General features: G+C 45.1%; 1 protein-coding gene across 4 annotated transcripts in view; it reads right to left on the bottom strand.

Moving 5' to 3' along the window:
- Positions 1–14948, bottom strand: part of HPS5 (HPS5 biogenesis of lysosomal organelles complex 2 subunit 2) — a 47274-nt gene that overhangs the window by 26840 nt on the left and 5486 nt on the right. For 3 of the 4 annotated variants that reach the window (XM_090032550.1, XM_090032554.1, XM_090032552.1), the window contains exons 2-6: positions 7360–7529; positions 6360–6470; positions 3996–4060; positions 3113–3305; positions 1265–1398 (exon numbers count right to left, since the gene is read on the bottom strand). In XM_090032550.1, coding sequence (XP_089888676.1) covers positions 1265–1398; positions 3113–3305; positions 3996–4060; positions 6360–6470; positions 7360–7467 — 611 coding nt within the window. In that variant the 5' untranslated portion in view covers positions 7468–7529. Of the gene's footprint in view, positions 1–1264; positions 1399–3112; positions 3306–3995; positions 4061–6359; positions 6471–7359; positions 7530–8602; positions 8961–14948 lie in introns of those variants that run through there. The other variant, XM_090032553.1, reaches the window with a different exon arrangement.

Here is a 14948-nt window from a genome sequence, read left to right as displayed (position 1 = left end):
TACATTAATGTAGCTATATTACCCATCTATAATTGATTCAAATACAAAATTCTGGGTTATTTTTGGGGAAAATAGGGTATTGACCCCTGGTTCAGGAACCGATCCCCCATTTATAACATTGTTCCTATGGGAAAATCGGTTCTGAGTTATGACGTTTCAACGCAGTTTTCAGGATCCAATTGTGTCATAAGTCCAAGGACCGTGTGTATACAGATGTAGTGCATCCTTCTTGCATTTACTACTTCCACATCTGTTATTTTAAAGCACTGTGGAAGAGTCTGATTTGATAACAGTCTTCAAATACCTGAAGGGCAATAATAGAGAGGATGGAGATAGGCTTTTCTCTGTGGTTATAGGGGAGAGGACTAGGAGCAATGGACTCAAACTGCAGCAGAGGAAATTTAAGATGGAGATCAGGAGGAACTTTCTGATTACGAGGGTAGTCAAACATTGGAACAGGACACCTAGAGAAACTATGAAATCTCCATCCTTGGGAATTTTCAAGAACAGGTTGGACATATACTTAGCTAGAATGGTTTAGTCAGGGCAGGCTGGACTAAATGACCTTGAAGAGGGGGCTGTACTAGATGACCTTATAAGGTCCCTTCCAACCTGATATTCCTATGATCCTATAAAAGGAAAAAAACTTCTTGTGAAAAACAGTGGTATGAAAGATTTAACTTGTTTGTTCAAAAATTTCCTTTTATAAGGAATACTACACAATAATTACAGCTGTGTATATAAGTAGTGCATTTGTAATGAAAATCCCTCTCCACTGCATTCATTTGGATGTGAAGTAAGCTTTTATTTTATCTCAGAAGATAAAATAATTTCTTTGAGGGAACAGACTAATGACTATTTGACAAACCAGGTGGACAATCTCTTATTTAAAAAGAGCTACGTAGTAGATGGTTCAGTTCTCTCGAGCTGTCTGCCCTAGTGTAATACTGTCAAGAATGTAAAAACTAAAACACTACTGGTCTAAAAGTCTACAAAATTAAAGCTATAACTCACTTTAAAGCCATGAAACTCAATCCCCAAAAACAGATGCATAAATAAAAACCCAAAGGTGGATAACTGTGTAAAAGGGCTGCATTTAAACTGAAATAATGCAGGTATGTCTCTTAATTGATGAGTATGCATGCAAGTGATCGGTAATTTCTAATGATAAAATTAGAAAAAATATTTCTCAGCGTATCTATTTGAATTACAGTCTCAAATTTTAACAAATAACCAGTATCTTTGCATTTAGAGTATAACCTACCTCTCAGTATCACATAAGTAGGTGCGAGTGAGTGAAGAGATGAGCAATCTTCCATCCACATAATCAAGCTGAACTACCCGGGAGTCTACAGTGGTTATAATTTGAACTGGAAACATCACAAAAGCAGCAGCTGCCTAAAGAAAAACAAAAGCAATACACATTTGGTCTTAATATTCCATAAAGCCTGTATTATTCCAAAATTTATGTAGCAAAATTAAGTGTTCAAACTAAGCTGTTTGTGTATAACAACAGATCCTATGAAGAGGGCAAAGTTGAGTTAACACAATTAATTCCCCTCTATAAAATAAGGCTCTGATGCTATGGATGTTTACATGTGCATTAGGCCTGTGTGAAGTGGCACGTACTCGCTTCAGATTCGGCCGATTCGGGGGACAGTGATTCGAATCAGTGAGTCAAATTACTGTCCTAAATCAATTAATCTGAATCAGCCAGGCCCATCCCCCCCACCCCACCCCACCCCCACCCCGGCAATGGCTGCCCCACCTGCCCCAGCTCCTGGCACTTAGAAAAAAAACCCCAGCTCACCAGGTGCTGCTGGGCAGGGGGACAATCTCAGCTGCCCCACACTGCATGGGGGGCTCTGCACAAGCCCCCATCACCACCCTTTGCTCCCCAAGCCTCCCCATGGCTACCCTGCTCACCGTGGCTCTGGCTCTTTAAGAAAAAAAAGAAAGAAAGAAAACCCTGCACTCACCATTCCTGCCAGCAAAGGGCGATCCCCACTGCCCCCTACTGGCCTGCGCCGTGGGGGGGGGGCAGGGCTCCACACAAGGCCCCAAAGTCCCAAGGTTGCTGCAGGAGCGCCAAGTCCTGGGGGTTTTCTCTGTTTTCTTTTCTTAAAAGGCCAAAGCCATGGTGGACAGAGCAGGCATGGGGGGGTTGAGGGGGGAGGTGTCAGGGGGCTTGTGCAGAGCCCCCCATGCAGTGTGGGGCAGTGGGGGGCAGCAGGAATCACCCCACTCCCAGAAGCACCTGGTGAGCACTGGGGCTTTTCTTTAAAGAGTCAGGAGCTGGGGCAGGCAGGGGTCCCCCCTATGTCCCCCCCCACCCCGCTTGCTTCTACTGCCTTACTTACCAGCTTGGAATCCAGCTGCAGCTCCCTGCTGCAGCCACCAGGGACTGCCTGAATCATCAAAGCTCTCTGAATCTTTTCCAAAGTTTCAGAGAGCTTTGAATCAATCCTGACCTTTTAATTCAGGGGCGGGCAATTATTTTGAGCAGAGGGCCGATTACTGAATTTCAGCAAGCCATCAAGGGCTGCATGACAGGCAGGTCAGGGCAAATTAATATTACTTTTTAAAATCTTTTAGGGGGAGAAGTGCAGCCAAGGCTGTGACAAAATATAAGACCGCTCTGCACATCCCCGCCACAGTTATGTAAAAGCCTCAATAAATGGTGGGTTTCTTTCAATTACCCAAGACTAACTGAAGTAACAATGAGACTGACATTTTGGATTTATGCAGACCTCTAGAAAAAAGGTCTTATCCCTTTTAGCCAGAAATTAGTGCTTCTGAGAGGTGCAATTTAGCACTTCAAACAAAGTTGAATGCTACCATAATATTTGAAATAATATTCATGTTATAATGCCACTTTCTAGATTAGCTATATATACAGAGACAAGAGCTGAACAGAATATTTATACCAATATATAAATTTTGAAGAAACTAACTCTTCACTCCTAGTTTGTCACTAAAGTGTCAGAACTTAGAATTCATCGGCAAACTCTCACTCGTTCTTTTTTTTATTAACAGAGACACAGATTCTATATGCCTGCCCACGAGATTCTTTCAGCTCACCTCTCTCTCAAGAAAACAAGTAACATTTTACCTTTCCTTGTTTGGATGTATTAATCTTGATGGCAGATACTCTCCCCACATGATCTCCCACAAAAACTCGAAGGGCAGCTGTATCCCAACAGAGAGCTGTGACCTTTCTGCCTTTATGCTCAGAGGAAACATAAATCCGTTCCGGCTTCCCACGACGTTCTTGATTCAATTCCCAGACTACAACAAGGCCTTGACTGTAGTAATTAGGAGAAATTTAGAATTTTAAAAGAACATTTCTGCTAGTAGTGAAGTAATGCTCCTTTCCCATCAGCAGTGAAAGCAAAGAATTCACTTTAATTTAGGTTGTGAGTTTGCATTTTCTGCTTGTGAATAGACCAACAATTCAGAAGAGTTGCACACTTAACCAAGAAACAGGAGCAACAAATACCCATAGATCATCCCACCAAAAATGTGCGAGTACAACCTGAAGGGTTCCTCACTTTGCCACTAAACCCTAAGCCAAAACTATCAATCAGGGTGCCAGGTATAAACTAAGTAAGTAACTAGCTGAATTTCAAACATTTTATCTTGTATTAGCTATCCATGTCACTGTCAAGTACATGAAATATTTCCCCAGGATGTCAAACTGTCTCAGACCTGTCTTACGGGGAAATTATCTGACATAGCTATTATGGAAGAAGCTCTTTTGCAATAGTTCCCCGTTTACCTAATTTCTTGTGGAATAAATCACTTTTATTATTCAGTTTTAGTCCAGACCAATTAGTCCAGGACAGACTTTCCACACAGGAAGCTCCTGCAATAGCTTTGCCATTTAAATTCCCTGTGCAAATAAGGCCTAAGCAAATTAACAAGGCAGCAACCCAGAAAAATTGTTTCATGGCCTTGGGTAATAGTACAAGTTATTTCTGTAGTAAATCTCTCACCTGGTGGCTACAGCAACATAATCTTCATCATGTAAACAACAGGCAACCCGGGAAATGGCACCCTCCTGATGCAAAAAAGACCAGTCAAGCATTGAAATGAAAGTGATTCCAAAAGCAATAGTACAGTCAGTTTTCAATACATATAATTAGGTTTCACTATCTACAGTGGGTGCTACAAGGCTTTTTTTTCCCTTCCTCAGAAGCACAGGGATTGACTGGAGCATGCTGCTGTTTCTGCCGGGACTAAAAAGTCTAGGTTTCTATCTAGGTCTTCTTCCTCCACTCAGAGTCAAACCAATCACCTCACTTGGGATCAGGAAGGAATTTTACTCCATGGTCAGATTGGCACGGTTTGTGGATATTTTTGCCTTTTCCTGTAGCAAAGACACAGACCTCTTGCTTGATCTCTTGATCGTACTTTAACAACTGCTTCCTGTCATTCCAGACACAAGATGTTGACAGTGTCCTTATCCCCCTGCATTAGGGAGTTTTTGATGTTTCAGGCTTTCATGCCTGTTATTTGTACGGCAGACATGTTCCCTAAGTTTTTAAGAACAGGTTAGACAAACATTTAATTGAGGATGGTTTTTACATAGGGATGACCCTGTCCTGAGCAGAAAGTTGGATTCAATGACCCCCTGAAGTAACTTACAGCCCTACTTTTCTACGATTTGATACAGCTTTTGTTCTCTGCCTACAAACTAAAAAAAAAGAGAAATAAAAAACTCAGTAGCTACTTCCAAATGCTCTTGGATTCCAAGGCTTTGCCTCCTGTTTAAATTGTATTAAACAGTGAACTCATTATGAAAACGGGGTTCACGTGAGAGCTTTGGACTGTGAAACCTTGTCCTAATTCACAAAGCAGAAAGAGCAGAGGTTGTAGCAATGAAGACCCCTGCTTGCATCTCTCTCTCTACTTTTACTTAAGATTAGGTTTCACAGATGATCAGAATACAATTTTCACAGCCGTTCAAGCCTTACACTTATGAAGGTTGCTTTGATGTTTTAGACAACTGCCCACAAAAAAACTTCAGTTTAAACAACAAACTCATTTCATTAACCAGTGCTAGACCATAATACATTCTGATTGCTGCTGATCTATACTGGATTCCAAATTGATGGACCAGAGGAGAACAACATCTTAGAGCATTCCAAACTGCAAAGACAATTCAGTCCACCCATCAGCAATTTTAACACTGAAAAAGGCAGCTGGGCATGAAGCCACATGTACTGTCTGTATTAGACAGCTTCCTTTATGTGCATGCTTCAGTTAACTGAGGAGATCTTTTGGCCTTTGAGATGTTCAGAAATCTGCGGGTATATTTTGAAAAGACTGTAGGCGTGCCTCAACCTGTGGAAAATTTATTTTATGAAAACAGAACTAAGTTAGGTGAAATCCTAACACAAGCTATCCAAGGACACCAATAAAAGCACTATCATGCATAAATAAAAATGCTACTAATTTGGTCCGTCTCCATATGAGCACTGTGCAAGCACTGAATAAAAAGAACAGGATTAACAGCAAATCAGATATTTACACCAGAATAACAGCCTAGAAATTTCTGTAACACAGCAATATCGCTACTAGTAGATCCATCACTCTACTCTGTATGGCAGCAGTCTTAATGCTGTACTTTTTTTTTTAAGCAGGACTTTAAAATCTTAATGCCTATAATACCCACAGTACTGAAAATTCCAACAGCACTTTGGATGTACTAACACAGCATTTCCCAGATTATTTAAAAAGCTATGCCCTCCTTCAGGAAAATGAAGTCAATCATGTATTCTCTACAACCCTGCTGTGTGTTATGTATGAGGATACTGTGTAGACTAATATCTTAACAATATGATTCTCATCAAAGCAGTTAAAAAAAGGAAGTAACTAGCTTATATGGATAACAAGGTTAAACTTTAAAGAATCATCATTGTTATGTGAGACAATACACACTATACTGAATAGAACAATGCACAACTCGGACTTGGAGTATTCCCAGACACTCCAAATGCCAACAGCTGTCCCCCCAGTTACACATTTTGAAGGCTTTCTTCTGAATGCTAACTGATAGAAACTTAATTTATGCTAAGTTCTGAATCTGGAGAAAAACTGAAAGATCCAGACTCCTGGTATTGCTCCTTTGTGCCATGCAAAGGGGTGTGTAACAACACTTTGGACCACACTATTACTGCATGCAAGGACCTCTCTCTTCAAAACAGAGGAATCAGAACATTTGCTTTATGTGGTGATTCAATAGGCTGTACATGCCTGGGAGTTATAAAAGATCCCACTTCCCCATTTCTGCAATAGAAGTACTGCCCACTCCTGAGCCTGAGGTTTTTGTATGCAGCGCTATCATGTAAACTTACCTTATGAGTGAGAAAGAGTCGCTGTTTCCAGCCTTCTTTCTGGATAAGGTTCAAGCCACCACCTGAACTACCCAGCGCCAGCCATTTCCGAGATGCAGCTATGCATGTGCACTGAAAGAAATACAAGAGTTAACACAGCAGTGTAACTACTTGTTATAATACATGCAGCAAATAATGGTCTCTCTTCCCCTTTTCCATTTGTTGGAAAACAGAGCTTGTTGTATGCCTGCTATTTGTACCTAGCCTGGGTGTGCAAAACCCTAGCCAGATTATTAAAGCAGTGAGAAAAGCACATTCAGGAGAAAGCAAACAGCAAAAACAAGCAAGTTAAAAAAAAAACAAGTACAAAGACAGATATTTTTCCTTCTTGTAAGTTCCCTGACAAGCTAACCTCATTAGACTGTATTCACCTATACAAAGGTAAAAAATATTGTAACACTAGATTAATTCAAAGTGTTCCTGAGTAAAACATAGAAGTTGTCCACAACTATCAAGTTGCTTCAATTTAAGAAAGTCTAATCAAGCATTCAATTGCATGGACTGATAAATAATTAATGTTTAAATCATAAAACAGATGTTTGAATTTCAAGTTATATGATTAAACACCCCAAAACTTTGGAATTAAGTATTGTATATTGTGTGTAGCCACTAGTTTGTTCTGAAAATACATCCTAACAATAACTTACATCAAACATCCAAAATTGTCATCACTTCAGAAATAACCTAGCAATATTCTTCTGTTTATTCCACCGTAGACAAGAGGCATCCATTTTTGTTTTATACCAGTCTTAACTCCTCTTCTTCCAAGAGTCCCCTACTCTAAACCATGAAAGTTCATATTAAGTCATGATCTGCAACCTGAATAATAGCTTCTAGGACTACACAAATCAAAGTAACTTTATATACATGTTCAGCAAACAGAAGTACAATGCAAAAATATTGTTTTTTCCATGTCAATAAGAAAATAACAACAAATTAAATGCAACAGTCATAAACTCACCTTCAGGCGACTAGAATCCAACCTGAGTGCAGAAAGCAAAGGATCCAAACACTCAAATTCTGCCAATACATGACTACAGGATTCTGGTATCATTGGCACAGATGTCATTAACGTACAAAGGACTAGCAATATTCGCTCATTGGTGCATTATCATTAGTGTGGCCCTGTACCTGCAAAAATGAAATTTGAGAATATACTCTTGTTGTCAGACACCAATTTACCTTTCAGTTTTACTTTTCTCCTGAAACTGCTCATCCTAAAATAACAGGGAAATGGAGTGGATCCTGCAGCTGGATCCATAACCACCCACAAGGTTAGCCTTATTTGAAACTGAAGGCAAGATTAAGGAGCTAGTTTGCTTTGTCCATAAAACACTGTTCAAACTCAGTTCAGAAACACTGCCCAGCTGAGGGATCTGTAATTTGAATATAACGGTTGATAATCAAGTGAATTTACAGTCCTCTATTAAAAAAAGTATTGTGGCAATTTGATTAAAGAACTGATTTTGAATCAGGTTGATTATACCAAAGTAAACCCCTACTGTAACCTGCTTAAACTTGATATTTCATATAAACACAAAAAGTTCCATAAAAGTTAATACTGGAATTATAGATCCCGGCCTTTGCAAGATACCTCTGCACACGGAGTTTAATTAAGTACTGAATTTTCTACAGAACCTCACCTCCTAAACAGGAAAGATAGTACAGAACTGGTAACAAATCAACACTTTTATATAAAGGTATATACACACACAACCTTTTTTTCAGTGTGTGGCCACATACATGATTTCTTACATGCCATGCAAACCCCACAGTAATAAAAGTTTTCTTTTGAAATCTCATTTTTGGACTGCATGTACAAAAAAGAAAAAGCCATTACAAAGCCAAATACTCAAATGTTAAGCCAAGGTTGCCAAAGCAGTATACTGCAAGGTGTTGTGTTTTTTTAAAGCAAATTAAAAAACAATCCATCCCATAGAACTATCATTACTTCTACATGGGTCATTAAATTGACAAAAAAAACCCCTTAAAATCCAAAAAACAAACTTCTATAATAGGTGTGTCAAATACAGGGCCTGCAAGCTGGATCCGGCCCACGGAGCCCTGTCATTTGGCCCCCAGTGCTGCTCATGAGTCTGATCAGACCCACACAGGGCACAGCGTCCTCCTGTGGCATGAGGCTGGTCTGCAGGCTGGATCAGGCTCATGGACCCTATCCCTTTCTCCCCGTTTCCCCAACATACCTGATCCAGCAGCCACTCCAGGCAGTCTAGGGCCTGTGCTGTGTGCACTGCAAATTCCCAAGTGTTGGGGTGGGCACCACACGCGGTACAGTTTGACTGGCGTGCTAGAGGCACTTCATATCATGGCTACCCTGGCAAGACTGTGCCACATGCAGTGCCCTCCCCAGCCAGTCCGGGACTCGCAGTGCCCACCCCTGCCAGCCTGGGACTTGTGCTACATGTGGCAGCTGGAACTGCTGGGGCAGCCATCACATGCAGCCCAACTCCTGCTCCAGCTGGTCTCCATCATACACGGCACCTGCCCCAGCCTTCAGGGATCCACACCACATGCATCCTGGGTCCCGGACCAGCTGAAAAAGTCGCTGAATCAGGTATGCTGTGGGAATAGAGAAGGGGAAGGTGAGGAGGTCCATGCGCCTCATCTGGCCTGCAGACCAGCTCCATAACACTCCTCTGGCCCATGCGGCCAGAAAAGTTTGGCACAATTTAACTGGTAGCAGCACTAAGCTCTGCCACTGAATTCCACAAATGCTTACTGATCACAGTAACAGTAGGATTCAGAAAACCTCAGTTCTCCACCAGGACTTAGAAAGAAATGTCTTACAAATAGACTGAGATTTTTGTTCCTGGCCACAAGGGCTAGGGACAGAAATTACACATAGACTGGCATAAGTGATTGGAAAGTAGTTCAAATCTGTAACGCAACAGAATTTCAGTGCATATAAACCAGGTGTGTACAAAGCTTAAGTCGCTGATTCGATTTGGAGAAGATTCAGCCTGATTTGGAGGCCGAATCACTGAATCCAAATCAAATCGGGAGACAAAAACACCCCTCCAAATCCATTCAGAGCCTCCGAACAGATTTGGAAAAGATTCGGCAAAAGATTTGGAGACTTGGAAGGCAGCCTTGCAGGGAAACAGAAACTGAGAAGAGGGAGCGGGGCCAGGGGGACTGACATCTATAGCTGCCCAGTGACTCATCTTTCCCCAAGTCCCCTTCCAATCACAGTGCTCTGGGGAAGGGATGTAGAAACAGCATATAAGCCTCTTTCTGCAGCCTCTCTCTCCCTTTTGTGAGCTGTTTCTGCCTGAGCACCAGCAACTGAAAGGTACTACTGGACTGGCTTGGCTTCCTAGTCAGTCTCCTCCTAGGTCTCTCTTCTTGGAAAGGCCTGGATACAGCTTACTAACTACCCCTACCTAGAATCCCTCTACTTATCCCTATCCAATCCATTTCAACTTATTCTTCCCCAAAAAACTCTTATTTGTTCATGTTATTTTTCCCCCCACACTTTTTTAAAAAAAAGCTGTGTTTTGCCTGACAGCACGTGATCCATCACCATGCAGGAAAGCACATACTTTACACATACTCTCATACAAAGCCATCCCTTGGGAGGAGGGGGTGAATCGGGGCAACTGCCCCAGGCCCCATGCTTTGGGGGGGGCCACACAGAGCTGGGCAGAGCAGCCACGACGACTCCACGCTGCCACCAGCTTCACATCTGGCTGCTCAGCACTTCCCTCCCTCCCCCCACCTAATCCACCGCTAGATTCTTCACAGCAGGGGCAGGGCCCTACACAGGCTGATTTGCCCCAGGCCCCTGCACCCTGCTCATGTCATCTCTGCTCACACACATATAGTAAACAAATAAGAAAAAGAGATAGTAGTTACACACACATATAGTAAACAGGGAGAAGAGATATTACAATTGCACACACACATTTTCCAGCAAACATTATGAAGTGTGCTGGAAAGGCTGGTGCCAGGTCTTCTGACAAGGGAAGGGAGAGGGGCTAGGGGGAGAGCTGGAATTTCCTCCCTCCTCCCCCCAAACATAGATGCATCCTCTTTCCTGGCAACAATGAGTCTTCTGCTACCAGTGGGTGCAGTACCTGTTCCTGCACCACCTCCTCTAACAGCAGAAATAGCCACCAGCACCAACATAACAGTCTCCTCCACCCCAAATTTCATCTCCCAGCATAAGCCCCTCAGTGTCAGAGGAGGAGCTGGATCTAGAAGCAGGGGAGCTCACTTCCCTAACAAAAGAAATTCTGGGGAAGGAGGGAGAGACTGAGTTTGTGCTCTGCACCCCTCAAAGTTCCCCTAGAGCCAGGTCTCTTTCTCCAAAAGGCACCTCAGAGAAGGTTGTGGGGGCAGGTGGCTCAGCTTCCCTTGTTGTTGTGACTTTGCCTGCTGAGGGGGATAAGGCAGGATCCCCACCTTCAACCCAGAAGCAGGGGGGTAGTGTAGTGAGGGATCACTCTGAGGTGGCAGATGATCCCAGGTATGCTATCTGCCAGTACTGCCAAAGGCAGATCAGCTGGGGCAAGGAGATGCAGCAGTATTGCCATGGTGGTGAAGTGTTTCATCTCAGGAGGCCACACCCCCTCGCCCTTGTTCCTCCTCAGCCTGGCACCAGTGGGAGCTTGCCTGCAAAGAAGTCCCCCTCTCGTTCCAAAGCCCCCATCCCCACAAAGCAGAGGCAGGCCACCCTGGAGCGGTGGGGGAAAGCTGCAGACAAAGAGGGGTGTGTTGTAAGGGCAAGCAAAGCCACCCAGGCCACTGGGGAGATGCTTGCTCCGGATGGGCAGCCCTTCTCCTTAGCTGAGCACCCAGGTTTCAGGTGGCTCATGGCCCCATCATACTGTGTGCCTGTACACATCACTTTCAGCTAGATGGTGGTGCCTTCCCTGTATAAGGCATGCAGGGAGTACTTGAGGAAGGAGCTGCGCAAGGCAGGTCCACAGGTAGCTTTGCAATTCACCTTGGGCATCTGGAGCAGCCAGGGTGGAGATCACACCTACCTTTCCCTCACAGGTCACTGGTACGATCAGTCAGGCTGTCGGTGGGCTCTCCTTCATAGATTTCATAGACATTAGGGCTGGAAGGGACCTCGGGAGATCATCGAGTCCAGCCCCCTGCCCAAAGGGCAGGAAGTCAGCTGGGGTCATAGGATCCCAGCAAGACAAGCATCCAATTTACTCTTGAAGGTGTTCAATGTAGGTGCTTGAACCACCTCCGCTGGCAGACTGTTCCAGACCTTGGGGGCTCGGACAGTAAAAAAATTCTTCCTTACGTCCAGCCTGAAACAGTCTTGCAGGAGTTTGTGACCGTTCGACCTCGTCATCCCTTGGGGGGCTCTGGTGAACAGACGTTCCCCCAGATCCTGGTGGTCACCCCTGATAAACTTATAGGTGGCCATCAGATCACCCCTGAGCCTGCGCTTTTCCAGGCTAAAGAGTCCCATGGCTCTCAGCCTGTCATCATAAGATCTGTTTTCCTGACCTCTGATCATGCGCGTGGCTCTCCTCTGGACTCTCTCAAGCTTCTCCACATCCTTTTTGAATTGTGGAGCCCAAAACTGGACTCAGTACTCCAGCTGTGACCTCACCAAGGCCGAGTACAAGGGGAGAATGACGTCCCAGGATTTGCTCGAGAAGCATCTATGGATACACGCCAGCATTTTGGTCGCTTTACTAGCCGCAGCATCGCATTGCAGGCTCATGTTCATCTTGTGGTCAATGATGACCCCCAAGTCTTTTTCTTCTGTAGTGCTATCCAACGTAGCACTGCTGAGCCTATAAGGATGCTGCAGCTTTTTCCTCCCAAGGTGGAGAACCTTGCATTTTTCGGTGTTAAACACCATGAGGTTCTCGTCTGCCCAAGTGGACGTAATGGACAAGTCCCACACGGCAAGGGAGATCATGGTGGCCATAAACCACATGGTGCAGGGGTGGCTCGTTGGGCGGGGCGAGCTCACCTAGAGGTTCATGGTCACCGACAACGGGGCCAATATGGTCAAGGCAGTGCGTGATGCCTTTGTTGGCATCTGCTGGCTGGCACACAAGTTCCACCTCATAGTCACAGTGGGGACAGGGCTATCGGTGAGGGCGCTGTCATACCATCCAGCTGATTTCAGAATGCAAGAAGGTGGCAGGCTACTTCCATTGCAGCATCAAGGGGGGCAAGATGCTGCAGGACAAATAAGAAGAGCTGAGTGTCCCACAGCACAAAATCATACAGGATATGGAGACTTGGTATAACTCTACATACCTGATGCTAGAAAGGCTGGCAGAGCAACAGAAGGCCATCCATGAGATGGCCTTGCTCGGGGAGACTGCGATCAGTGGACCCCTTAACAAAGCAGAGTGGGATACCATCTCCCAGATCTTGGTAGTCCTCAAGCTATTTCTCGAGGTCACCGAGACCCTCCATGCTGGCAGTGCTCTCCTTAGCCAGGTGATCCACGTAGTCAAGGAGCTTGAGAACCAAAATGGAGAAGTTCCAGAGATCAGTGTTTCTGACTGGGGTAAGCTGCTTTCACCAGAGATGCAGGCACTGGTGAAGCGGCTGAAGGAGGGCATCAAAAAATGGCTGATCCATTGTGGTCCAGTATAGTCCACGTGCTGGTGGGCATGTGTGACTCGAGGGTGAAGGGGAGTATGAGCAGCACCAAAACCCTCGATCACTGGATGGAGGTGGTGATGAACAGAGTCAGGGCAGGAAAAGGGCAGAGGCAGGGGGCCATGGAAGAGGGGGATCCACTTTGGCTGGTGCTGGGCATGCCAGCACAGCTACTGCCAATGTAGGCCAAGGACATGGCTTCAAGGTTGGGGTTCAGAGGTACCAGACTCCAGCCTCGGGCAGGTAGCACCAAGGTTTGGGTGGCTACCTATTGCACCAAAGATGTGGAGCTGCTGGACTACAACCCCTTGGCCTGTTGGACAATCTGCAGCTAGATGTAGCAGGATCTCACCACGGTTCCCTGCAAACACCTGTCCTGTCCACTGACCAGTGTTCCAAGTGAGAAGGTGTTCAGCATTGCTGGAGATGTTGTGACACCTCAACACACCTCCTAGGATCCTGGTTTAGTGGAGCAGCTGGTGTTTCTCAAGGTGAAACTTCCGCTGCTGAGGTCCCCCAAGCTACACCTGCATATGGAGCGACTGCCACCCTCCTCACTCTGTCTGCACCCATTTCCTTTTTTCTTTTCTTTTTTTAAAATCATTTAATGCCCCACTCTCAGAGCTGGAGGCGGCACTCACTGCATCAGCAGTCAGCAGGGGAAGAAAATCTCTCTGTTGAGCTCCCGTGTCAGGATGAAATTGGAGGTATGGCTGGGGCTATGGGGAAGGAGGAGGCCCCAGGTCTTGGACATGACCTAAAACTGTACCCTGCCAGGGTTGGGAGGCCTGGTGGGACTGCCAGTGGTACAGCAGCTCCCAAGAGATGCCTGGACTGAGCATCTCCCTGGTGAAAGGTGGATAGGAGCGCCTTATGACCTCCAGCCACCACGCACACAGAGTCCTGGCTAGGGAAAGCCCAGACCTGTAGTATCTTTGAGAGGCCTGAGGCTTGCTGGTTGCAGTGGAGTCATGAGGCTCCAGATCAGCTTAGCTGCCTGGAATGCCATCTGTGAGGCATGGGCTGCAGTGTTAAGGGAGGTATGGCGCTGTGGAACGATGTCACCCCTAGACATCGGGGACCTAAATGGGCAGCCTCCCATTTGGGTAACATTTGAATCGGTTTTCCATCAAGGCATGGCAGATGGCTGTCCCAGAAACAAGTGGGTGGACCAAGATCCCACCTGTACCGGGAAGGACCCCTGTCACAAGCTACCATCCCTGCTGGTTTCATCCCACTCTGTCTTAACACACAGAAAGCAGACAAGGGTCTTTGGGTCAATCTGATATCTTGTATTAGACCAACTGAATAGCTAAAGAAATATATCTTTAGCAAGCTTTTCGGTTTAAAATCCTATCAGGCTGAGGAAGCATCTGCAGTTGGTGTGTGCTCTTCCTGGATGGAAGGAATAGTAAAGAAGTCAGAGGCTGGTATGCAATGCAGGCAAGAAGACCAGTCAGTAAAAAATGTAAATTGAAGTGTCAGGAGGTGAGGGACAGGCTGTGGGGGGGGCCGGGAGGAGATGTAGGGATAGGGGAAGGGGGATGTAGCAGGTAAAAGCGGAGAGGTACCTGGGGAGTCAGATGTCAAGCAGGTTATAGTATATCATAAATCCAATGTCTATACCGAGTCCATAAGTTTCTGTATCTAGGTTAATGAAGTGAAGTTCATAGGCTTGTCTGTGAAAAGTGGTTTGTAAATTCCCTTTGAGAATTAGGCCTGAGAGACTGAAAACAGGGTGACTTTCTTGTGAGAAATGTGCCCCCACAGGTAGTTGGGTATTCTTGTCAGAATGCACACCGGAAATCTATTACATTGTGGTGCTCAATTGTTGCTTGCTGTCTCCTACGTATTTTCCATCCAGTGCATTTGGTGCACTGGATGAGATATTGAACGTTTCTGGATTTGCAGGTGTAAGATCTAGGAATAGTGATGGTTCTG

The sequence above is a fragment of the Crocodylus siamensis genome, chromosome 2 (genome assembly GCF_052110815.1).
Source record: "Crocodylus siamensis isolate JL-2025a chromosome 2, ASM5211081v1, whole genome shotgun sequence".
Classification (NCBI taxonomy): Eukaryota; Metazoa; Chordata; order Crocodylia; family Crocodylidae; genus Crocodylus; species Crocodylus siamensis.
Note: the sequence above shows the minus strand (reverse complement) of the source record. Positions and strands in the feature narration are given on the sequence as shown.